The sequence below is a fragment of the Microtus oregoni genome, unplaced genomic scaffold (assembly GCF_018167655.1).
Source record: "Microtus oregoni isolate MIOR12 unplaced genomic scaffold, Mior012 000016F_ref0000370, whole genome shotgun sequence".
Classification (NCBI taxonomy): Eukaryota; Metazoa; Chordata; class Mammalia; order Rodentia; family Cricetidae; genus Microtus; species Microtus oregoni.
In genome coordinates this window covers 24,342,347-24,369,682 of record NW_024543075.1, presented here as the reverse complement: position 1 = coordinate 24,369,682, position 27,336 = coordinate 24,342,347, and the positions used below count along the sequence as shown (strand labels likewise).

Below are 27,336 nucleotides of genomic sequence, written 5' to 3'. Positions count from 1 at the left end.
GACAGAATCTCCTCTCTGTATTTTTCAGGAGCAATCTGCAATCCCCATTTAGGTAAAACTATCTTTACTTCTTCGAACAGTCTTTCTAAGGTATCTATGTTGAATCAGATAGCAAAATATCATCCATGTAATGGTAAATTATAGACTTAGGAAATCGCTTGTGTATTATTTCCAATGGTTGACTTACAAAATATTGACACACAAAAAAAATATTGACACAAGTTAGAGCTATTTAACATGCCCTGTGGGAGGACACTCCAGTGGTACCTCCCCTAGTAGGCTGAGAGTTATTGTAAGTAGGCACTGTGCAAAACCACAGAGAAACCCTGTCTCGAAAAAACAAAAAAAAAAAAGTAGGCACTGTGAAGGCAAAATTTTCTCTATCCTTTTCTTGTAAAGGTATAGTAAAGAAACAATCCTTTAAATCAATAACTATGAGAGGCCATCCCTTTGGTAACAGAGAGGGCAGAGGAATTCCAGATTGCAGAGGGCCCATAGGTTGAATAACCTTGTTGATTGGCCTAAGATCTGTCACCATTCTCCATTTACAGATTTTTTTCTTAACAACAAATACAGGAGAATTCCAAAGGCTGGTAGATTCTTCTATATGTCGAGCATCTAATTGCTCTTGTACCAGCTATTCTAAAGCCTGCAACTTTTCCTCAGCTAAAGGCCATTGCTTGATCCATATTGGTTTCTCAGTCAACCATTTTAGAGGCAGGGCTCTTGGTACCTCTGAAGGGTCATCAATTGCTTTGTGTTTTTGTACAGCCCAAATGGCCAGTTTCTGCCATCTATAATATCTTTTAATATTTTCCTCAGAAATATAGGCTTTAGAAGCAGCAGGAATGTTAATCTGAGTATTCCATTGCTGCAATAGGTCACGACCCCATAAATTCACTGCAATATTGGCTACATATGGCCTTAGTTTTCCTATTTGCTCTTCTAGCTCTATGCATTCAACCCATCTCATGCTTTGTCTTACCCAAGATAGGGTTCCAATTCCCACGAACTGAACATCTACCTCCTGAAGAGGCCAATTTGGATGCCAAGATTCTGGAGTAATGATACTTACATCCACACCTGTGTCCAGTAAGCCTTCAATAAAAATGCCATTTATACACACTCTTAGCTTTGGTCTTTGTTCATTTATAGAAGCCTGCCAGAATATATGTTTCCTCTGTCCTATCATATTTCTTGACTCATTCTCCACATTTATCCCATCCTTCAGACCATTGTTGCTTTTGACAGCAGGCATGGAGCCTTCTAATTTTCCTAACGAGACGTGTTCTCCATAGTAACCAGAAATGACTGGACCACATTCGCCATGGGGGCCTGCAAGAGGTCCCCCATTGCATTTCCTGATGGTAACAGGTTGCCCTGTCTATCTCTTGTTGATCTACATTCATTTGTCCAATGTCTGCCTTTTCCATATCTCCTCCATAAACCTAAAGGCTGAGTCCTCCTGTTACTGTTATTCCTAGAAGAGGCATGATTCCTGGAAATCCATTGTCTGCAATCCCTTTTCATATGTCCCATTTTACCACAATTAAAGCATTTGGTATCTTGATGCCTTCTCTTACCACTGGAAATTGCTTCTCCTACCCACACTTCAGTGCCATAGTCAAATGTATCGACATTCATTGTATGCAAGACCCATTCCTCCAAGGGTACTGATCTGATCTTTAAAGGCCCCAGGATCCTTTTGCACTCTATGGTGGCATTCTCATAAGCCAAAGATTCAATTATTATACATCTGACTTCTGGATCAGTTATCCCTATTTGTACGGCCTTAGTTAGTCTTTGTAAAAAGTCACTAAAGGGTTCTCTCTGGCCCTGTTTAACCCTGAGATATGATTCCACTCTCTGTCCTGGGTCCTGAGCCCTGTCCCAAGCCAGGCAAGGTAAGAACAAACAAGGGAGTGCAGCATAGAAGACCAGCAGGGGAAGAGGAGGGACGGTCTGTGCTGAGGAGAGGCCTTCCACCTTGGGCGACAAAGCAGACCCCCCCCTACGGCCACAGGAAAAAGTTGTATGGCAGGGGCGCAAGATTTGGTGTGGGTATCTAGAGCCTTAAAGGGCTCCAAAAAGCCCCAAGGTCAGGTGCCAAATGACGGGCGTGGTCGACCGGTAGTTAGAATTAATCAGACCAGCTCAAAAACAAGGAATATAATTTAATAATTGGGTAAATGAGAAACTCACACAACTGGGGGAGGGGGTCCAGCGAGCACCACATGCAGCCAAGAAAGGCAAAACAAGGGGCAGGCACCTGGATTTCCAGGTCCTTCTTCCTTGGCCCCAGGCGGCCACACTCTAGCTAAATGTGATTGGCTGAGCTTCCCCATCAAGAAAGGAAAAGGAAAACAAAGAATAAAAATGAAGGAAAGCAGATGCTAGGAAGTCACCTTTATCAGAATCTACTCATTTGTGTGATTAATTCTGTTATTTTTCCACAAGTTATCTAGGTGGGTACATTTAGTAACAAATGCTGTGGTCTTAAGGATTGTCTAATAGTTTGTCTAAGAATGGCTTAATTATTTGAGGGGAAATTGGTTTTTATGAGGAGGTTCACTACTTTTCTAATAACTGAAACTAATATATTATTTTTTAATTACAGATAATGATGTTCCTGACTTCATCAGCAACCTCATAAATACAGCTTTAATGATACTGCCCGGTTACAACTTTGCAATGAGTATCAGCAGGTATTTTGATGACTATGAGGTGAAAACACTGTGTGCTAAGAAATTCAGAAGGACTTACATGGACTGTAGTGATCTATGTGAGTATTGGGAACTCTTCAGGCCCATAAAAACACTATATTCCATTTTACTTTCTACACTTCTACTAAGGTTATGTAAAGTAAGAAAAACTTGGTTTTCTTCCAGTTGAGTAGAATGAACTGAGTAGCAAATTGGAAACATACTAAACCTGTTCAATAAAATGTATGCAGAAAGTTTCTCAAATTTTGGGAAACCTATGGACAGAAGAGGGATTTACAAACCTCAAGTAGGCATGACCAGAGAGCACCTGGTGACATCACATTGCACTTAAACTGTTAAGACTACAGGATAAAGAATATTGAAAACTGTTAGAGAGGATTTCCAAATTACTTACAATGACTAATCCATCAGAATTATATCATACATCTCAATAGAAACCCTGGAAGCCATAAACACATGGTGTAATAGATGTGTTTGAAGCACTGGGAGTAAATTAACTGATAACAAAATTTACTGTATTTTTCCAAATTAACTTCTACAATCAATAGACATTGAAGACCTTCTAAGACAAAGCAATTCATGACCCCGTAAAAGAGCACTGTAGAAAATACTTTAATAACCTTTATATATGGGTAAATAAGAAAGGCAGTCATAATCATGGGAACTCAGGAAAGCATTTATTTATGAAAGGAATCATAAATGAGAACTAAGAAAGAAGTAAAAGCTGTCAACTAAGTAAACCATTAAGCTCTAAGATGAATAAGAGAGAAAGAAAAGAATAAGCCGGACACTTGGGAGGCAGAGGCAGGTGGATCTCTGTGAGATCTAGTTCCAGGGCAGGAACCAAAAAGCTACAGAGAAACCCTGTCTTGAAAATCCAAAAAAAAAAAATAAACAGTATTAAAACAAACCAGAACAGCAACAATCATAAATATTAATAGTCTAATTTCTCCAATTAATAGGTTCAGTTTAGCTGACTGATTTGAAAACAAGATCCAAATGTGTATCATCACCAATAGACGCTTTGAAAGATACATGCAGACTAACAGTGAAGGGATAGGGAAAACATACTGTGAGAGCACAAGTCAGTGGCATGCTTATGGATGGTATGGACTGTGATCCCAAAGAATTTTAGTTGTAAGTTTACATCAGTATGATAGATGCCTAAGAGAGCAACTTGGGATTGCCAGTGGTAATCTCGTGGCTCTTTCAGTGCTCCGGCTGCCTTCTGAACAGTTTCAAAAGCATTTAAATTCATATAGTCACCTAGAGTAAGAGTATATATTATGATTTTTAAAAAGTACATTTTAAATAAAAAGCTAGTCCATATATATATATATATATATATATATATATATATATATATCCACTGCATACTCATAAAGGGAGGAGACTGTCAAGAAGATCTATAAGGTTACTGAGATGCCTCACAGGTAAGGGTACTATTGAACATAACAACCTGTATTTTGTTCCCAAGGAGCGAACCAACTCCTACAAGTTACCCTCTGACCTCTACATGGGACATGATACACATGTTCTTATACATATACACAGAAACATGCATAATAAGTAAATGTTAGAGTTTTAATTTAAAAACCTGCAACAATGATAAACACATTTCAACTAAGTACCCAGTGTCATAAAAACAAACATAATGACAGATTGGTCTAGATTCAACAATAGTGAATGGCTTCAAAACACTACTATTTTTGATAGATTATCCAGACTTATCCCCTAAAAAAATAATAGACAAACAATTCAGTGACAGTAGACATAAAATGACAATTTCCTGAAAAGGCCATAGAATACTTATTTTCCTTAGCAGCCAATTGAACCTTCTATAAAACAAATCACATTACAGTCCATAAAGCAAATACTAAGAAATGTAAGAGAATAAAAGCAGTTTCTTGCATTTTAAAATAACAAGTCAACAACAAAAGAACTGTACAATATGAGGAGATTAGTACTCTTAAATGATCAGTGAGTTATACCATGCTTAAATAATGAGTCCCTGAGAAACTCATTGAGGAAATTTGAAAGTCCTAGAAGCAAGTGAAAATACAAGTACAACTTATCAGAACCTTTGAGATACAGCAAAATCCATTAGAAGTGGAGAGTGTATACCTATGAATGCCTGTATTTTTTTTATTTTTATTGAGCTCTACATTTTTCTCTGCTTCCCTGCCTGCCTCTCCCCACCCCTTCAACCCTCTCCCATGGTCCCCATGTGTAACGGTGTAAATGAATGCAGATTGTAAAAATATATACAGCTTTAATAGACTTACAGAACCACCGTTCCCGTGGAGACCAGGAAAGCAGAAGCAAGCTCTGCTAGCATGCTCGCCAGATTTATAGGTAAACATTAGCCTGAGGCGAACACGCCCCCTAAGGGGCGGGACTTATCCCTACATCTACCCCTTTTGTATAAATAAGACAGAACTAAACCAAATACAACTATATACAATAATAACAAATAATAAATATAGCAAACAATATTGAGAACAAAAGTTTTGCTAAACATTCTATCTCAAAGAATCTAAATAATGTAGAGAGTAACTACAATTATATAATCTTCAACTCCGTCAAAGATCTGAGAAGGGAATAAATATTACTTAACAAACGAGATATATCCAACATGTGCAACAATTGACAGAGACAACTGACCACCTGGGCAATCACCCAAAGTCTCGTTTGCAATGTTGATTCAACCAATTTTGGCTAAGGCCTAACATAACTGACATACCATTGTCAAAGGCAAGCAACTTTTCAAAACTATCTTATTCTGTCTTGGCAGGATATGACAGTCCTGTTTTATCCATTGATGCACGCTCTGTATCTCTGTCAGTGGTTGAGGTATGGGCATTTCGTTGCCCAAAGGCCAGTTCTGCCAAAAAGAAAGGCTCCAGGTGGAGTGTCTTTGGTGTTCAACATTCTCTCGGGAATAGAGCGGTGTTGCCAGGAGCAATTGTGTCTCACTATCACGAAACTCTGAGTTAGATTAAAGGCCATTTTCTACAGCTCTTTGAAGAGGTTGAAGATTATCTATCTATACTGAGTATAATCTCTATATATCTAAAGAACCTGATTAGTCTAATTATAAATGACAAATTCAGAATACTATTGATCTATATAATTCTCAATATCTATCTAACTTAAAGACTAAGACAATAAACAACTGTGTAACAAATGAGGATAATGACCTCCAAATATAAACAATGTACAAATATACATTGCAGTATGGTAAATATATATCAATACACAAACATTATATAAGTATCTTAATCAGAGGTAGAAATGTACACTGCAATATGGTAAATATATACAATATATATATCAATACAATATATGTCAATACATAAAAAATGTTTTAAACAGGTAGAAACATGCATACAATAGTCAATATAATTTAACTTTGTATCAATATACAAGAATCAATACCAATATATTTGTCTAAAAACAGTAACTCACAATTATAAATCTATTATCCCATCATCCCTCTTTTTTTTTTTCAAAATGATCCCTGAGCTTATAAAATTCCTCCCCCAACCTCCCAACCCCTAAATGAGGTCCTTAAACCCAACAGCAAACTTTACTGGGAGAGGGGACGTCGTCCTCTAGAATTACTTCCAGCTGTCATGGGGGCGACGTTCTTTCTGGGGGATCCTGTGAAAGTAAAATGATGGTTAAATTTCAAGATCAATGTCTTTTAAAATTGCAAATAGTCTCTGAGTATTTTGTGGAGGTCTGGCCAGAATGTTGTACAAGATATGCACCATTTCAGCTAACCAAGTTGGGATCGTCTTGTGCAGCTGGTACCCAAAACAGGTCTTGTAGTAGCGCTATCAGTATCATGACGTCATATCAACCTGGTAAAGTGGTTGTTGTGGGGCCCCATCTTCTTCCTGGAAACTTCAAATGTCACTTCAGAAAAAACTCATTGTTCATTGTGAAAAACATAAACATTAATTATATAGACATATATAGACATACATATATATATATATATTCAATGAAAGGCATGATAGATATATTCAATGAAAAGTATGATAGATAAGAAGAAAAGCAAAGATGTTTTCTAAACTCATATTTCTTTCTGTCCCATATCATGGCTCTTGACATGAGACAGAAACTCCAGCAACTCTGGGTTTTTCTCTTACTAACAGGCTTGGAATTGGAGAGGGACTGAGCCAGAGTCCAACTTCAAAACCAGCTCTACATATTTATAAAGAAATGTTTAATAAGACATATATATGTATAAATTAATACTTACAAAATGTGTCCATCCATCAGTAATTAAATATTCAGGGTCCCTTAATTTCTTTGAAGATGAGTATTTTCCTGTGGAGATAAGAAAAGAACCCTGCCCCCAACCTATCTGTATTTCTTACCATCAGTATGCTTGCCATCTTTGTGAATGAATTGTTATTTATCTTTTCCAAGTGGCTTCTCTTCTTCAAACCGAACCTTTATTAATTTTGACGGTATCCACAATTTTTCTTCACCTGTGGAGATAAGAGCAAAACCCCTTTCCCAACGCAGGACATCTCCTGGCTTCCATTGTGAGGTCAGCACATCCTTGAAATAAATCGGTTGATTTAGTTCAGTAGACTTTTCCATTATCCAGTGTCTTTCTGCAGCCGTTGTTCCCTTCTCATTAGCGTTGAAAAAATTCAAGGTTAACAAAGCATTATGTAACCTATTTCTGGGGGTGTTTTCCACCCCTTTCTGTTTGTTCAACATATCCTTTATAGTTCGATTTGATCTTTCTATGACTGCTTGACCTGTAGGATTGTATGGTATACCTGTAACATGCTTGATATTGTAATAATCAAAAAACCGTTTCATTTTCCTAGAGACATAAGCAGGACCATTATCCGTCTTTATTTGTGTAGGTATACCCATGATAGCCATCACTTCTAATAAATGAATGATTACTGAATCAGCTTTTTCTGAACTTAAAGCAGTTGCCCATTGAAAGCCTGAATAAGTGTCAATGGTGTGATGAATATATTTTAATTTGCCAAATTCTGCAAAGTGGAACACATCCATCTGCCAGATTTCATTCCTTTGGGTGCCCTTTGGATTAGCCCCTGCAGGCAGTGGCGTTTGGTTATAGAAAGAGCAAGTAGGGCATTTGACTCCAAAAGAAAAAAAAAACAAAACAAACAAAAGGAAATATTTAATAAAGAAAGAAGCTGCTGTTAATGTTTGCTAAAAACATATTATGGACATTTCATCTATCCACTTACTTTTTCTCACTCCTTGTATGGCATTCATGGTTATAGATGGCAGAGAGAGAGTACGGATGGTGTTCCCAAGAACTGTGGTTTATGTAAGTATAGTAAATGCCTAAGAGAGCGACTCAGGGGCTGCCACTGACAAAACCCTGGGGTCTTTCTCAGTGCTGTGAGTGCTTTCTGAACATCTCTAGATGAATTTAAAGATGCAGAGTAACTATAGTCACCGAGGGTAAATGTCAAGATGTAGTCAAGAAAAAAAGAACACACAAGAGTCTAGGAAGGACTAGTGTGAAGAAGGTGTGATAGGGTGAAAAGGGCCAAGGAAAAAAAGCCCTGCCCCTGACTTGACCCCAGGACCATGTCTTGAAATTACACCAATCCCTAAGTTTACACCAGAGTCAGACAACAAAAATCCACCAATGCAAATCCACCCTAGAAAGCTCCACCACCCCTCAAAAGCCTATACCCTGTTGAGTTTGCAGAGACAGCCACCCTCTTGGATTCTTTCTTCTCAGTGAATTTATTTAGTGAGGTTACTTGTGTGGCATGACATTTTCCCCAGAGCCCAGCTGTATCAACTTCCACCAGCGCAGAGTGGAGGAGCGGAGTGGGGCCAAGCAGAACTGTACCACTCTCACTGGGGAAAATTTCCCTAGTGGAGCAGAACTGTAGCACTTTGACTTGAATAGAGCTGTAACACTTCTTGGTAGCAGAGCAGAGCTGTACTGCTTCTCCAGAGCAGAAAGTAACAGCTTCACTGGGAAAACCATCCCCTGCCAGAGCAGAACAGTTACACTTGCATTTAGAAAACTTCTCCCTGTAGCAGGGCTATAAGCTGTGATGCTTGTGGTGATTTTGTGGTATTCCTTAGCTCTCAACTGCCAGGATGGAACTCTGAGCTGCAATGCTTACAATAGGAATGAAAGATAATTTGTTTAGGTCATACTTTAAATGAGAAAGTACCACATAGATCCAGAATTGGAACCTAATTAATCTTATTTTGATTAGATTATGAAATAGTTAAGTTTGGTGTGAGCAAAAAATAAAGAACCAGAGGATTATACAAATACTACTTGAGTGTTAGAGGAATGACTTCAACTCACAACCAATTTTAACACATTAGTGCTTTTTTCCCCTCCTTTTTTATTGTCCCCAAACATTTGAGATTATACTGTCAAATCAATATCTGACCACTAATGGAATATTCAGTGACAAAACACAATAAAGGTAAATTTTTCAATAGTAGTTTATAAAGCATTATAAACAAGTAAAACTTAAAACAGTCAATTACCACCCCACACAAAAATTAAAAGACCCTAGGTGTGGTGGCACACCTCTAATCCCAGCACTCTGGAGGCAGAGGCAGGTGGAGCTCTCTGAGTCTGAGGCCAACCTGGTCTACAGAGTGAGTTTCAGGACAGACAGGGCTGTTATACAGAGAAACTCTGTCTCAAAAACCAAAACCAGTCGGGGGGGGGGGGGGGGAGCTCAAGAGACAAGGGAGACTATCATACGCATGATAATTAAACATAATCTTCCTACTTTTCAAAAATGCCTTTGGGTTAAACTAATAAACAACCTTCATAGGTTAAAAATAAATGAACAGAAATTGGACTTATTACAACTTTAAATCAACTGTCTTAAATCAACTCAGAGTTGTATGAAACCATAGACAAAAATTAAAGGAAAGCAGGAGAATGGGCCCTTGCTAAATGTAGACCCCAATATAGGTGAGTACTTATACAAGGATAAACAGCAGCCTCAGGATGGAAATGCACAGAACAGAGGCCAAGACTCCACTTGGGGTGTTCAGCAGAATGTTGCAACTGGCAGAAAATGAAGGAGCTTTGTAAGAGGACAAAGAGGAAAAAGAAGGTAATGTGGAGAGAGCTTTGGCAATTTGTGGGATCCTGTTAACTACCTCACACTGTGTATCATCAGAGTCCTAAGAAAAGAGAGAAGAGAGCAGGGTAAGAAAATCTTAAAAACATTTAAAAGTCTAAGATACATGAATGAATTCATCCAAAAGCCTTAATTCCAATCTGAATAAACTCAATATTCCACAATGAGAAACGCTGAAATAACATTATCAGATATCAAAGACAAAACAATAACTATGAAAGCTGCCACAAGAAGTGATGTGGCTCCAAGGATCCCCAAAAAAGTACCATCTTATTTCTCACTGGAACTATGCACAGAGGCCAGAAAGCAAAGGCTAGCCCAATTAAAGGAATGGAGGGAAAAAATTCAAAATTTCCATATCCAGCCAGGTATGATGGCATACACTATCACTTGGGAGGCTGAGGCAGGAGGACTCCAAGTTTGAAGTCAACCTATGATACATAGCAAAAATGTATCTCAAAGAGTCCAGAACCCCACTGCCAAATGCTCTATATCCAGCAAAGAAAATATTATTCCAATAAAGAAAGGAAAATTAAGATATTTGCAAATAAATGAAAGTGTTATGCTAGTATAATATTCTACCCAAAAAAAGCTAAATAAAAATCAACTGAAAGCAAAAGTTATTAGATAATAAGCAGATTTAATCTACATAGTGCATTCCAGAACAGTCAGGGCTATGGAGAGAGACCCTGTCTCAAAACAAAACAAAACACACACAAAAGCAGTTATCAAAATGTTGTTGCATTTTGGAATATATCTGCTTGTTTTCCCTGAAGCATTTTAGGAAACTGGTACTATAACAATAATTAAAGCCTATACTAGTGGTTGCACAGTATCTAAAACTATGATCTGTGAAAACAACACCATAAGGGATAGTTTTGGCTTTGCTCTGCTTTAAGGCTTTTGTTTTTGTTTTGTTTTGCTTTTTTTTTTTTTGGTTCTATGCAGCATATTATCATGTAGCTTAGGCTGACAATGAACTCTCTGTGTAGACAAGGATGGCCCTGAACTTCTTATCCTCCTGTTTCCACCTCCCTAGTGTTGGGATTGCAGGCATGACCTACCATGCCCGGTCATGATGGAAGATTTATAAAACTATGATAACTGAGTGTACATGCTATTGAAGGTAATTTGAAATTAATTCAAACTAAATTTTTTTTCGCATAATATTTAATGTTAATTGCAACCTGAGCCCTGAGGGATACCCACACTGCTCTTCCAGAGGGCCCATCAATCCCAAGCACCCACAAAGAACAGCTCACAGCAGTCCATTTCTCTATCCACCTTCCACATGAATCCCGCACTTTCATTCTCTGCAGTTACCTGTAAACACACACACAGAGTCTTTTTTTAAAACGAAAGTCATGTTGGTTGCAGTTTCCTGTTGGTGATCATTAAGAAAGTAACACACACACACAAAGAAATGAACCAAACTGTTCAACAACAACAAAACAATAGAAAACGAGACAAAAATTGAAGGACTGAAGAACAAAAAGGATATGGCATAGAAATCAAATGAAAAAATGACAGACACAAGTCACTATCAATACTTTGCATATAAATGAATTTAATTCTCTAATCAAAAGCCATACATATTCAGAATTTATAGTAGTTCAAGTATATTCTGTCTTTAAGATACTTATATTAGATACAGAGATACAAGTGGGTTAAAAATAAAATGGAAATAATTCTATACAAATAAAAGTTGAGACTTAACTTCATTGAGTTTACAAATATAAAGCAAAGTAGATCTTTTCTGAGTTTTTATTGTTGTTGTTTTGTTTGGTATTTTTTGTTTTGTTTTGGTTTTGGTTTTTTGAGACGGTTTCACTGTAGCTTTAGAGCCTGGCCTGGAACTAGCTCTTATAGACCAGGTTGGCCTCAAACTCATAGAGATCCACCTGCCTCTGCCTCCCAAGTGCTGGTAAGGCACGTGCCACCACCGCCTGGCTGCAAAATAGATCTTATGTCAAATTTTATGAGATATAAAAGCCAATTTTTATGTAGATAAATATGTCACATCATCAAGAATATATTAAAATTCAACAAAATGTAGAACCAAAGGGAAGATAGTTATATACTAATAGCTGAAAACTTTGCTGCTCCATACTTCTGTTTGCTTGCTTTGGGTTTTGTTTTGTTTTTGTGACAAGATCTCACTTTGTAGCTCTGGCTGTCCTGGAACTCACTATGTAGACTAGACTTGCCTCAATGAAACTCACAGAGATCTGCCTGTCTCTGCCTCCCAAGTGCTGAGTTTAAAGGTGTGCGCCATTATGTCCAGTATTAGTGCCCCATACTCGATGTTAGATAAAAAGCTATCCTAAAAGGAAACAGAAAGCATGATTAATGCCTTAAACCAATTTAACCTAGCAAGTATATGAAGAACACCCAACCTGAGAATGGCAGAATAGGTCTTACATGCAATATTCCCCAGGATAACAGTTTAACCCATGAGTCTGGATACATTTAAAACAACAAAATTATATAAAATATTGTCTCTAACAGTAATAGTATGAAACTAGAAATTAACACTAAAAGAATGTTAGAAATTAATAAGTATATGGAAATTAAATTGCAAGCTTAAATAATTATAATTTCAAGAAAATAATCAAAAGAGGAAATAGAAAATAGATGAATGAAAACAAAAGCAACATAACAAAAATTATAGCTTGCACTGAAAGAAATTCTCAAGGGGAAATTTATACTGTATATGCATACACCTTAAGAGAAGACTTTTCAAAGAATGATGGTGTTCCATGATATAAGTAGCTGGAGGGAGAGCATCTGCAAAGCTAGGGTGGGGCAAGCAATAAGCCTTGCAGAAAAGAATGAGGTCAGATGTTCATCACATGTAAGGGAAGATTGTCTCCCTAACCCTGGCAGAAGGGCCAGGTGAAGCTTAGTGGGAGAGCACTGGCTGTATGACTGAGTCCCTGAGTCAATCCTCAGTGCCAAAATGGAGAACAGAAAAGCTAGTGGGAAAATAAATAAAAGATCAACTTTTATAACAACTATAAATAACCACATCATGGAAGATCAAAGAAAATAACAAGTTACTTATTTGCTACATCCTATAATTCTTAAATCTAACTTAAAATTCATCTTGAGCACATTCATACCTATGAACCTAGTACTTGGGAGGTAAAAAAAAGGTCAAGAATTTCAGACCATCTTCAACTCACAGCAAGTTGAAGACCAGCCTTGGTTACATGAGTGTCTGAAAATAACCAAAGACAGAAGATCATTTTCTTCCTGTATGTCTTACTGTAAGGCACTGTTTCAAATGCTGTGTTGGTTTTAAGTAAGACAGCTGTGTCCCTTGTGTCCTCAGATACTCAGAATAATGTGTATGGCTTTGGAGAGCACGGCATTGGGAAATTTCTGGTCATGCTGGCTGCCATGGGTTTAGTTTTTCTCCTTTTGCTTTTGTGCCTGGAGACTGTTTCCTGGAACCTGAAGAAGTTGGTCTTTCGTAACATTATTTTTTATTTCTACAACAAATTCAGAAACAGCAGTCAAGTAAGTAGCTAATTAGACTTTAAATATAATTTAAATAAAGTGCAACATTCAGCCAGAAAATAAAAATGTACATTTTCTCATTTCTATTACTTGTTAAAGAAAATGTTATTTGATTACACTAAAAGAGACCTGTGACTTGTTTGAGGGGTAAATATCTTAGCTTGAGTTAGTCCCCTAGGAAATAAGTCATTCTTCCTGGGCTAGCTACAACTGAAATTAATTGTCCTTATGCTAGTAAGAACATGCTGTTCACTCTAAATATAGAAACATTTTCATTCTTTGAGAATTTTATACACTGTGTTTTGATGATAATTCCTCCCCTTCCCCAGCTCCACCCAGATCCAGCCCCCAGTTCATACATACCCAACTTTGTGCCCTCTTTTTATTTTTGAAGCCTACTGCGTCCAATGTGTGCTGCCCAAATATTCTTGGATGTGTAGTCTTCCACTGGAGTCTGGACGACCTACCAGGGCATCTCACCCTGAAAGAAAGTTAATTCTCCCTCTCTCTGAAGCTATCAACAACCAAACGCTCCTCAGCTAGAGTTGGGATTTTGCTCCCACCCCACCCCTACTTCCCGCTGGGCTTTTGTCTGGATTGAGCTTGCTCAGGCCCTGTGCTTGTTGTCACACCTACTGTGAGTCCCTGTGTGCAGCTGCCCTGCTGTGTGCAGAAATCACTAATGCCCTGGAGTCAGCCCCTGCTCCTGGCTCTTACAGAATGTTCAGAACGATAGTTTCGTAGAGTTTTGTCTTTGACTCTCCTTTACTGCCCCTGCTCTTCTAAAATGGAGCCAACCAGAAGTCTGTTTGTACGTGAGAGTTCAGGAAGCTCAGGAAGCAGGGAGAAAGGGTCTTAGAAACTGCTCGATATTTCCTCATATCTTTGATATTAAACCCACAAGTTAGTGTTCTTAAATCTGTTGGTTTAAACCAGTTCTCTATAGAGTGCCCACATGTGTACTCCTTGTCCTGCAAATATAGGTTGTAGAGTCTGACCTAGGAAGCAAAGAAGAGGAGGACGAAGGCATACAGGAAGAAAGAAGGAAAGCTCACACACTGCTACTCACGTCCCAGCATACCCCTCTGGTCCTCAGTGAAGTTACAAAGGTAATGCCACTTCCTGGCCTTGGAGTTTAAGCTTTTCCCCTGCCTTTAACTGACCAGTAGCAGTACTGGTACACTGCAGTTGTGCAGAGGCCTGGACGGGAGGGGACTCTGGTGAGAGTGTCGCTTTGTCAGCTTTCAGAGTCTGAGGGATTAGCTCTGTAGTTCATGACCAGTGTCTCGGTTTGTTTGTTTTTAACTTTCACAGATTTATTTTAAGTGCCCTGTTGTTGAGGCTGTGAGAAATATCTCCCTTGTAGTCAGGAAGTCGGAGTGCTTTGGATTGCTTGGATTAAATGGAGCTGGAAAAACTACTACCTTTAAAATGCTGACCGGAATCGAGACTATCACCTCTGGAGTCGCATTGATCGATGGCCAGAGTGTCACCAAAAATCCAAGAAAGGTATTTCTTTCCTTAGTCCATGACTTCATGTCTTGATGGAGGAGACAGACAGGCAAATTGTTAAGGAACAGGGGAGGGAAGCTAAGAACCATGATCCATAAGTCCTCATTTCTTAGAATTGAAAAGACTCCCTGGCCATGCTGAGTCTGAGGGCAGGAAAGTACCCTTTCCGGTGAAACAAAGACAGAGTGTCTACAAATAGATAGACCTGGAGGAGATCCGCTCTTGCAGCTAACCTGCCCTGACATCAGTTTTGAAACACAACTAATTAGAAAAAATGATTGTGAAAATAGAAAGGACTGAAAGGACTCAGCACTATGAGGATGCAAGTTTTGAAAAAAAAAAAAAAAAGGAAGATGATGCCTGGGTTTCTATGTTGAACTTCTGAGGGTGAAGACTCCAGTCACCAAGATGATAAATATCTTGAGAGAGTTATGTTTGGAGGGCATTTGGATCTTGAGCATCTCTGATATGTCTAAGTGGGAGCATGCAATTCACAGTATGAACCCATGATAGGAAAGTGATATGAATTCGGGGTTTATCAAAATATGGATGAAATTTAAACTGTGGAAGTAAATGAGATAGTCTGTAAGTAATGTGTACAATAGAAAGAATATGGACTCTATTTGGTGAATTATCAACACTGAAATACAGAATAAAGGAACTGGAGAAGAAATGAAAATTGGAAAGTTAGAGGGAAAATCTGGATAAAATTTTCTCTCTCAAGCAAGGTAAGAAATAAACTTTTAAGAAAGAAATTGACTGGTGTTCTTGGGTGTTTTCAACCCATTAAGTGTCCAGTGGAGTTCTCTGAAGCCTGGTACAGTGGTGTGACACATAGACAAGGCAGGTGTGGGGATAAAGTGCATACACAGGTCTGAAGAGAGCTGCCTGTGCAGCCAAGGGAAAGTGAAAAATTACACCTGCGGTGTCAGCAGATAGCCAAGACAAAGCTGTAACTCAGCACCTAGAGCAGGACAGAAAGTCTAAAATTATATACCAGCAAAACTGAACAAAGAAGGGATTCATTACTTAAGGACGGGGTGAAACCAAAGTAAGTGGTGTGCAGTTAGCAAGTCTCATACCTTCTGTCCCTAACTTTGTTACGTCCTTCCTGGGTAAAAGCAGTAACCACTGTCATTCTACAAACCCGCTGACATCCAGTCAGCTATAAAGGTCTGTCTCCATTGTATTGGGGATCTGGCTGTGTACCTTGCACCATCTTCTCAATCTTACCAGACTGTTTTCCCTGGATATGAATATGCACACTGTCTTTTCCCCTGCACTTACCACAATGGATTATTTGACCCATCTTTTCAATTTTTTTTTTGGTGTGGTCCATTTTAAAAAATGCTATTTGAGCAGTTTTTTTTTCTTTTTCCTTCTTATGAGTAGAATTAAATAACTTTCCTATAAATAGTCTATTTGTATCTTTTATACATTTCTTAATTGTTAATATTTTCCCTATTGCTTATGATTTTTCAAGTCAGAGACACTCAAAAAAAAAAGTACACATTTGCCTGTTTTTCCTAGGTCTGTTTCTACATATGCTCATTCCAGAGATTCTGTGACTCTCTTTATTTTCCTACATATTTTCTATTTAAATGAGTGTAGACATACACATGATGATTAGTTTATATTGTTTCTTCTTCAAATTACATCCAACCTCATGTTAATTATTTTTCCTGACATAATTACTTTATTTTTGTGTACATGTTTGTATGCATGTACACGTGTGTGGATACAGATGCATATTTGTGCTTGGAAAGGTCAGAGGTCAATGTCAAGTATCTTCCCCAGTCATTTTTCTACCTTAATTCTTGAGGCAGTGTCTCACTGAAGCTGGAGCTCACCATTTGGCTAGGTTTCCTGGCCAGAAGTCTTCAGGATCTATCTGGCCCCACTACTGCCATGCCCAGCTTTTTATGTGAGGGCTAAGCGTCTGCTCTTCAGTCCCCAGGTTTGAGTAGAAAGCATGTTACCAACTATGCCACCTCCCCAACTTCAAACATAAATTTTAGCTCGGAATTTTCCATTTGTTTTTTTGTCGTGGTTTTGTTTTCTGCCATGTGTTCTTACTTATCTAAATGACAAACTTTTTCATTGTCCTCATTTAAACATAGTTGTAAGAGTGTCTTTCAAATTTGAACCTGATTATTCCAGTCTTATGGCTATTTGAGTGCCAGTTTCTACTGTGCTCACTGAAGTGTGGGTAATTTGCATACATCTTTTGCCAACTAATTTTAGATTATATCCTAGATATTATTAATAGTGCATTGGGAGAGTTTTAGTTCTGTTATATTCCTTTAAGTATTTTAACAGGCATTTGAAATGGCTGAATTCACACTCTACATAAATTTTACTCCATATTAGTTATGAAGTGATATGTTAGCTTAATTCTTTTAGCATTAACTTGATTAAATACATAAAAATATATACTCCTATTTACTTTGTATATGTGTATTGAGAGGCAGCTTATAATTCCTATCTGTGAGAGAGGTGATCTGACAGAAGTTACTGGACCATTGCTGTAAACAAAATACTTTAATAAGGATATTAACAATGCTCACTGTCTCTTAAACACTCAAACAAAGGCCTTTTTGAGGCACATCATAGTAATATGAATATATATATATAGATTATATGTGTGTGCATATATATACAGAAATACACAAATACATAAATATATATATATATATATATATATTTCCAGCTAGTGGTGATATTGATACCTTATTTTACTTCATTGAATTCCATCTGTAAAAAGATGCTGAAGGTGAAAGAGCAAACCATTCTTAGTGGAAGTTGTAGAAGTATCAGATTTTTTTAGTAGTGAGAGTTAAACAGCTTCACGTCTTATACCTCATCCCTTTGAGATTTAGACTCCGTGGAATAGCTGACAAGGATCTACTGCTCATAATTACCCTCTTGATTCAGATTAGGTCAAGAGTTGGTTACTGTCCTCAGTCCGAATCTGTGCTGAACCACATGACAGGCCGGGAACTGCTGATCATGTACTCTAGGCTGTGGGGGGTTCCAGAGCAAGACATTAAAGAGTATGTGGAAACCTTTCTTCATTCAGTGCACCTGGAACCCATTGCTGACCAGCTAATCTGCACATACAGGTGAGACGTTGTGTTGTTGTATAAGTGACCTATCCTGTACGTTTTCTGTTTAGAGTGAATGCCCACAAAGCCCATTTCTACCTCTCTGGCACATGGAGGTAATGACTGTGAAACAACCTAGCTCTCTGCCAAAGCTCAGACATCAGGAAAACAATATATCCCACTTGGATGGTGTTAGCCTTTTGCATGTTTCAGAACAATCTTTGTATTTAAAAAATTTCCCTATATCTCCATGGAGATACACACACACACACACACACACACACACACACACACGCACACTAATCATCAGTTTGAATCATATCACAGAATTCTACATGTAAAAACAATCCTATGAATTAATAACATATATTACTCTTTCTTCTTCACATTATGGAGTGGTGGAAGCAAACGTAGGCTGAGCACTGCTATCGCCCTAATGGGAAAGTCTTCAGTTGCCTTCCTGGATGAGCCATCTACTGGCATGGACCCAGTAGCTCAGCATCTGCTGTGGGACACAGTTACATGGATCTGTAAGACTGGTAAAGCTGTCATCATAACTTCTCACAGGTAAGAGCCATTGGAAGCTTGGTTAGAAACTGGAAGTTGCTGCAATGGGTGTAGGATGGAATAAATTTCAGTCAGGACTATGAGGACTTAGGTATGTACTGCTGTAAGCTTCCAAATGTCCCTGTCCCATATGATCTTAGTCGTGACCACCTGTAGTGCCAAGGCTTCCAGTGCTAAGTGTTCCAACCCTAGCTATTTCCATTTATTCTCTGAAAGAGTCTCCTCAGAATATTTTCTTTTTCTTCTTAGAATGGAAGAATGTGAGGCACTCTGTACGAGGCTGGCCTTCATGGTAAATGGGAGGTTTACATGCCTAGGCAGCCCCCAGCACGTCAGAAAGCAGTTTGGTCATGTGTACACTCTAACAGTAAAGATCAATATTGCTAAGAATGAAGATAAAGTAGAAGAATTCAAAAAATTTATTGAAGCAACTTTCCCAGGTAACATAGGTATGATAGACTCATGACTACTAAGTTATATTCACTGCCCTGCTACATGTTTTCAATTATAGATCTCATTGAATTAATCATATTTATTTAACCCTTATACCAAACTCATTTTAATAATTTCTATGAATTTATCCCTGTTGTTTACTAAGAGATTTTCACTGATAGCAGAAGTTTTCAATAGTTCCTTGAAAAAAATCAATAAGCTAAAGTTGGTAGTATGAATTAATATGTAGAATTAATTTAATTTTTTTTCTTTTTATAGAAAATAGGTTCTTTTCTCATACAATATATTCTGATTACAGTTTCCCCTCCCTCTACTCCTTCAAGTTCCTTCCCACTTCCCCTCTCATCTGGATCTACTCCCCTGTCTGTCTCTCCTTAGAAAACAATAGGCTTCTAAGAGATAACAAACATAATAAAATAAAATACAAGGTAAAGCAAAAACCATCACATCAAATTTGGACAAGGCAAATCAATAGAGGGAAAAGAACCCCAAGAGAAGGCAAAAGAATCAGAGACTCACTCTTTAACACACTCCAGAGTCCCATAAAAATACTGAATTGGGAACATAACATATAAGCAGGCCCTGTACTACCTTAGTTTGTGTGAGTTCATAAAAGCCTTGCTCAGTTGATTCAGAGGGTCTTCTCCTGATGTCCTTACTCCCCTCTGACTCTTACAGTCTTCCCACCTCCTCTTTTGCATAGTCCCTGAACTCTGCAGGGAGGGATTTGATGGAGACATCCCATTTCGGGCTGAGTGTTCCAAGGTCTGTCTCTCTCTGCATGTCTGCCTGTGTGACTCTATATTTGTTCTCATCTGCTGCAGGAGGAAGCTTCTTTGATCATGACTGAGCAGGGCACTGATCCTTGACTTAGCAAAATGTCAGTATAAGTCATTTTATTGCTACTTTTTTTTAAGATCAGTATTATTTAGTTTTGCCCTAAGTCTCTGAGCAACTACTCTCTGGTTCTTGGTCACTCAAGCAATGTCAGGTATGAGTTCTGTCTTAGTAGGGTTTCTACTGCTGCAAGAGAACACCATGACCAAAAAGCAAGTTGGGGAGGAAAGTGTTTGTTTGACTTATACTTCTATAATGTTGTTCATTATTGAAGGAACTCAAGATAGGAGCTCAGACAGGGCAGTATTCTAGAGGCAGAAGACAATGCGGAGGCCTTGGAGGGGTGCTGTTTAGTGACTTGCTCCCCATTGCTTGCTCAGCCTGCTTTCATATTGAATCCAGGCCCACCAGTCCAGGATGGAACCACCCACAACAGACTGGACCCTCCTCTAATCAATAACTAATTAAGAAAATGCCTTACAGCTGGATCTTCTGGAGGCATTTTCTCGATTATATTTCTCTCCTTTCAGATGACTCTAGTTTGTGTGTCAAGTTGACATCTCATGGAGTGAACTTTCAGTTACTCCATAAACTCTGTGCCACCATTGCCCTAGGTGCACTGTAGATCAAAGGTTTTGTGGCTAGGTTGGTGTTTACATACCTCTTTTGGTAGTCTGCAGAGTACCTTTCTGTACCTAAGTAAGACACTAGAACGTGGTGGTGAAGGTTCTATGTAGGCACCAACCCAACCTCTCCATGTTCAATGTGTCATATGACGTTTGTCTTCACCAATGAGGCCTGGCTGTCAGTTTGTGGAGAGCAACCTATTGTCTTGGCAACCGCCTGAGTTATTTGAAGATTTCCTTGGGACCCTTTTGTCCGAGAACTCAATTGGATATAACCCAGTCCAGGTTCATTTGATGACAGAGATGGCCACCTGGGACTTGGTCTCCCTCACTATTTGTGCACTTCATTAGAATCACCTTCATATATTTTAGAAAGCTTCCACTGGTTTCCATACCAACCCTCAAATGCCCTTCAATTCTAGCTATCTCTCCCTACATCCTCTTCTTCAACCCTATTTTCCCTCCCTCTCTCCACCTGAACCTCCCTTCCCACACCTGCCACAGCACCCAGTCTACCAATAAAATATATGTCCTTCTCCTAGGGAGATCCATGGCCTAGCCCCTTCCTCTGTGCCTAACCCCTGGGTCTACAGATTGTAGCTAAGTTATCATTTATTTAAAGGCTAATATCCACATGTACGTGGATGCATGTTTTTACCTTTCTGGGTCTGGGTTACTTCATTCAGGACGATCTTTTCTAGTTTCATCAATTTGCCTGCAAATTTCATGATGTTATTTTTAAAAGTTGAGTAATACTCCATTGTATAAATGTACCACATTTTCTTTCTGTTGAGGGACATCTAAGTTGTTTCCAATTGCTAGCTATTGTAAATAAAGCAACAACGAATGTTGTTGAACAGTGTCCTTATAGTAGGGTGAAGGGTCCTTTTGAGTACATGACCAAGAGTGATGTCATTGGATCGCTAGGTAGATCAATTCCCATCTTTCTGAGGAACCACCATACTGATATCCATATGGATTTCCAATGTGACTGTACAAATTTGCCCACCCACCAGAAATGGATAGGTGTTCCCCTTATTCCACATACTCACCAGTCTGAGCTGTCACCTGTCTTATTGATTGTAGCCATTCTAACAGGTGTAAGGTAGAATGTCAAAGTAGTTTTCATTTGAATTTCCCTGATGGATAAGGATATTGAATGTGTCTTTAAAATTTTCTCAGCCATGTTATTTCCTCTCTTAAGAATTCTCGGTTTAGATGTGCACCCCCATTTTAATTGGGTTATTTGTTTTCTCGCTATCTAGGTTTTCTTAATTCTTTATAGACTTTGAATATTGGGCCTCTATAAGATGTGGAGTTGGTAAAAATATTTTCCTATTCTGTAGACTGCTGCTTTGTTCAGATGATACTGTCCTCTGACTTACAGAAGCATTTCAGTTTCGTGAGAACCCATTTGTTAACTGTTGATTCTAGTGCCTGTGCTAATGGTGTTCTGTTCAGTCTTCTCCTATGTCAGTGAGTTCAAGGTTATTCCCTACTTTCTCTTCTATCAGGTTCAATGTATCTAGTTTTATGTTAAGGTATTTGATCCACTTGGACTTGAGTTGTGTGTGAGTTGATAAGCATGAATCTATATGCATTCTTCTATATGCAGACAAGTTTGACCAACACCATTTGTTGAAGGTGTTGGGGCTTTTTTTCCCCAGTCTCTGGCTACTTTATCAAAAATCAGGTGTCCGTAGATGTCCATAAATCTAATATTTGGGTCTTCAGTTCAATTTGATTGATTGTGTCTGTTTTTATGCCAATACAGTGCTGTTTTTGTTACTATAGTTTTGTAGTACAGGTTTAAGTCAGTAATGGTGAGTCCTCCAGACGTTCTTTTATTGTTCTGGATTATTTTAGCTATCCTGCTTTTTTCCATATGAAGCTTAAAATTGTCTTTCAAGATCTGTGAAAAATTGTGTTGGAATTTTGAAGGGGGCTGAACTGAATCTGTAGATTGCTTTTGGTAGGATGGCCATTTTTACTATATTAATCATAATGATCCATGAAAATGGGAGCTGTTTCCATCTTCTGATATCTTCTTCAATTTCTTTCTTCAAAGTCTTGAAGTTTGTATCATATAAGCCTTTTATTTGCTTGGTTAGTTACCTCAAGATATTTTATATTATTTGAGGGTTTATATTATTATTTGAAGCTACTGTGAAAGGTGTCACTTCCCTGATTCTTTTCTCGGACCATTTTTCGTTTGTATATAGGAGGGCTATTAATTTTTGTGAGTTAATTTTCTGTCCAGCTTCTTTGCTGAAAGTGATTCATCAGCTGTAGGAGTTCCCCCAAGAGAATTTTTAAAGTTGATTATGCATACTAGCATATCATCTGCAAATAAAGATACTTTGACTTCTTTCTGTATAATTTGAATCCCCTGGTCTCCTTCAGTTTTCTTATTACTCTAGCTAAGACTTCAAGTACTGTATTGAATAGGTATGGAAAGAGTGGAAAACCTGGTCTTGTTACTGATTTTAGTGGAATTGCTTTGAATTTCTCTCCATTTAAATTGATGTTGGCTATAATCTTGCTGTAAACTGACTTTATTATGATTTAAGTATGCCTCTTTTATCCCTAGTTTCTCTAGGACTTTTATCATGAAGGGGTGTTGGATTTTGTCAAAAGCCTTTTCTGCATCTAATGAAATGATTATGTGTCCTTTTCTTTAACTTTATTTATATGGTGGATTACATTTATTGGTTTTCATATATTGAACCATCCCTGCATCTCTGGGATGAAGCCTACTTGATCATGGCAGATGATCTTTTTGATGTATTCTTGAATGTAGTTTGCAAATATTTTATTTAGTATTTTTGCATCTAAGTTAATAAAGGAAATTGGTCTATAATTCTCTTTGTTTGGTCTTTATGTGGTTTCACTTTTAGAGTAACTGTGACCTCATAAAATGAATTGGGAAATGTTCCTTTTGTGTCTATTTTTTGCAATAATTTGAGGAGTATTAGCATTAGCTCTTCTTGAAAATGTGGTAGAATTCTGTGTTAAAAGTATATGCCATATGGCCCTGGCCTTTTTGGTTGGGAGACTTTTAATGGCTGCTTTCTTTAAATCAGTTATCTGATCTTTATTTAACTTTGGTAAGTGGTACCCACTGTAAAATTTTCTTTTCGATTTTCCAATATGGTGAAGTACAGGTTTTTAAAGTATATCCTTAAGATTCTCTGGATTTCCTTTATGACTGTTGTTATGCCCCCCCTTTTATTTCTGATTTTGTTAATTTGGATATTCTTCTCTCTGTATCTTTTAGTTAGTTTGGATAAGGTTTTTTTCTATCTTGTTGATTCTCTCAAAGAATCAACTCTTTGTTTTGTTGATTCTTTGTATTGTTCTCTTTGTTTATATTTTATTGATTTCAGCCCTGAGTTTGATTTTTTTCTTGCCATCTACTCCTTTGGGTGTGTGATTTCTTATTTATGTTCTAGAGCTTTCTGGTGTACTATTAAGTTGTATCTAGGAGTTCTTGCTAGATTTTTATGTAGGTACTCATTGATATAAACTTTCCTATTAGCACCACACAATGAACTGTATCCCATAAGTTTGGGTTTGTTATGCTCTCGTTTTCATTGAATTCTATAAAGTCCCTAATTTCCAGTTTTCATTCAGTAAAAAGTTGTTCAGTTTCCATGAGTCTAAGTTTTCTGTTGTTTCTGTTGTTGATCCTTGGCTTTAATCCTTGGTGGTCTGATAGGTTGCCTGGAGTTATTTCAGTTTGCTTGTATCTGTTGTGATTAGTTTTCTGTAGAAGTGTATCATCAGTTTTGGAGAAAGTTCCATAAGATGTAGAGGAGATGTATTCATTTGTGCTTGGGTGAAATGTTCTGTAAATATCTGTTAGGTTCATAATGTCTGCTAGCTTCAGCATTTCTCTATTTAGTTTTTGTCTGGATGACCTGTCTACTGGTGAGAGAGGCGTACTGAAGTCTTTCACTAACTGTGTGAGGATCAATATGTGATTTACAGTCTGGTAGAGCTTCTTTTGCAACCATGGATGTCCTTGTATTTGAGGCATAGATAATAAGAATTGAAATGTCATATTGGTGGATTTTTCCTTTGACGACTATGCAGTGTCCTTGCTGTCTTTTGTGATTTTTGGTTTGAAGTCTATTTTTTGTCTTTTTATTGGAGAATTGAGACCATTGATATTCAGAGATATCAACGACCAATGTTTGTTGATTCCTGTTATTTTGTTGTTGTTATTATTTGGAGTGGTGATGGAGAAAGAAAGAGAGAGAGAGTTTACTTCTGTTGATTTTGCTAGTCTGAGATTACTTATTCCCTGTATTTTCATGGTTGTAATTAACCTTCTTAAATTGGATTATTCCTTCTAGCACCTCCTGTAGGTCTATATTTGTAGATTAAATATTGCTTAAATTTGACTTTATCATAGAATGTCTCATATTTCTCCATCTATGGTGATTGAAAGTTTTGCTTAATATAATTGTCTGGACTTGCATCTGTGGTCTTAGAGTCTGCAGGACATCTGGCCAGTCCCTTCTGGATTTTTAAGTCTCCACTGAGAAGTCTCATGTAATTCTAAAAGGTCTGCCTTAATTTGTTACTTGTTCTTTTTCCCTTGCAGCTTTTAATATTCTTTCTTCGTTCTGTATGTTTAGTGTTTTGATTATAATATGCCAAGGAGACTTTCTTTTCTGGTACAATCTATTTGGTGTTCTCTAAGCTTCTTGCACCTTGATAGGCATCACCTTCTTTGGGTTAGGAAATTTTTCTTCTTTGATTTTGTTGAAAATATTTTTAATGGCTTTGAGCTTGGTATGGTTTCTGTGTTCTAGTGGAAACATGTTGTCCTGGCTGTTACTTATTGTGTTTTCATGCTGGCTTCTAGGCATCTGAGATTGGAAAATTTATAGTTCTAGGTGCTGATATCTGTCTGGTTTTGTCTTTGTTGGGTGGGTGTTTCATTCCTTGGTTTCTATTTCCTCTCTGAATTTTAGGAGAGCGTGGAGGCTGTGTGTTGCCATAGGGAAATTTTTTGTGGGACTGGTAGGTATGGCCAGTGGGTGTTCCAGATAGGCTAGTGGTCTGAAAGGGTTTACGGAAGGGAAGAAAAGAGTGTTCCACCAGTATCTGCTTATTTAGTCTCCATGGGAAAGAGAGTGATGTGTGGTCACCCCAGAAGGTCTTCTGCAGAGCTCAGAATGAGATTGGGGGATTAGATAGGAATGAACAGAAGGAGAAAGAAGACCTGCAATCATCTGCCTGCTTCCCTGGCAGCAGTGGTCTGCGGGTTAGTAGTTAATAGGGAGTGGGGGTTGGGATAAAGCAACAAGTGGGGGAGGAAGGACTGTGGGATCCACTGAAGATGTGGGCAGGGGATGAAGAAGGCTGCAGCAGGTGTTCTGTTGCACAGCTATGAGTGAGACTGGGGAACTGGATTAGGAGGGGAGGAGGGAATGGTGAAGGGCTTCGGTCAGTTTACCTGTTTCCCTGGCCCTCTCAGCTGGTATGTTCCCAGGGAATGCTGCTGGTGCTGGAGGCTGTGATGATGGGATGAGTTGAGAGAAGGTTGGAGAAGAGCCTCTAAGCCATTGGGGTTGGGGTCAGAGAGGAAAGCTATCCTTCATTTTTTTGAGGTTTTAATATTTTTAGATAAAATATAATTATATCACTTTCACTTCCCCCTTCTCTTTCATCCCTCCAACCCCTCCTATGCCCCCTCACTTCCTCTCTAATTGATGCCCTTTATTATTACTATTGTTGTTGTATAAACAGAAAAACATATAAATACAATCTACTTAGTTTGTTTTTGTGGCTTGTATGTATGTGAACTGAGGGCTGAGCACTTTGTATTGGATAAACAGTTAGTGGGCTCATCCCCAGGGAAGACTAATCCTTCCTCTCTTAGCCATCTTCAGTTGCTTACAGTTCTTTCCTAGCAGTGAGACTCTCCCCAACCCCCACCGTTTGCATTAGCTTCTCTACTCATACTGCCATTATTCAGCCATATTGGTGAAGTGTCATGGGTCCAGCATCCCTGTCATTTCTAAGAGACACAGTCTCACAGCAGACTTCCTGGTCCTCTCACTCTTACAACCTTTTCTCTCTCTTCCTTAATGTTCCTTGAGCCTTAGGAGCAGGAGTTGGCTGTAGATGTACTCAGTTTTCTGTGCTAGCTTCAGTCAGCACATCACCATCCACGTGGCACACTAATACCATCATTTGTCCCAGGATTCTGGTTCTTTCTGGTTCCACTACTGTATTCTGATCACTAGGCAGAGATGTGACATGCCATTTAATACTTTTGGCTTGATTAATATCTTAGTCAGTTTTCTATTGCTGTGAATAGATGTGTGACATTAAGTAGTTTAGAAGGAAATGAAGTTTGCTTTGCTCACAGCTCTGCATGCTGGGAAGTTAAAGATCCTGCATCCACTCAACTCTGGAAGACGACCTTCCCTCTCTTTCATAACATGGCATAAGTAATCACATGGGGAGACAGACCGAACCTGACTGATAACACTCATCTATTTCCCTCTTCTCATAAAGCCATTGATGTCATCCTAGGGGACATATCCCCCTGAGCTCATCTAATGACCTCCCAGAGGCTGCACATCTACACGGCGTTAAAATGGCAGCTAAACTTCAGCATGAGTTTCAAGGGAAAACATTCAAACTATAGCAAAAGATCTCTGACTTGAGTAGTCAGTGTCATCGGTGTGGTAAAAGGATCAATTGCAAGAATGTATATCAGTCCTTAAAGAGCATTTAAATATGTGAAGCAAAAAATTGATAGGACTTAAAGAATGAATTCATTACTATACCTGGAGATCAAGACATAGAAGACTATTAAAAGTATATAAGG

The 27,336-nt window shown here is 38.3% G+C and overlaps 1 protein-coding gene across 1 annotated transcript in view; it reads left to right on the top strand.

Annotated features, from left to right (window-relative positions):
* Nucleotides 1–27,336, top strand: part of LOC121457679 (phospholipid-transporting ATPase ABCA3-like) — a 121,256-nt gene that overhangs the window by 90,002 nt on the left and 3,918 nt on the right. The window contains exons 22-28 of the mRNA XM_041666601.1: nt 2,618–2,782; nt 13,200–13,387; nt 14,371–14,496; nt 14,702–14,896; nt 17,834–18,021; nt 18,400–18,570; nt 18,820–19,010. Coding sequence (XP_041522535.1) covers nt 2,618–2,782; nt 13,200–13,387; nt 14,371–14,496; nt 14,702–14,896; nt 17,834–18,021; nt 18,400–18,570; nt 18,820–19,010 — 1,224 coding nt within the window. The remainder of the gene's footprint in view (nt 1–2,617; nt 2,783–13,199; nt 13,388–14,370; nt 14,497–14,701; nt 14,897–17,833; nt 18,022–18,399; nt 18,571–18,819; nt 19,011–27,336) is intronic.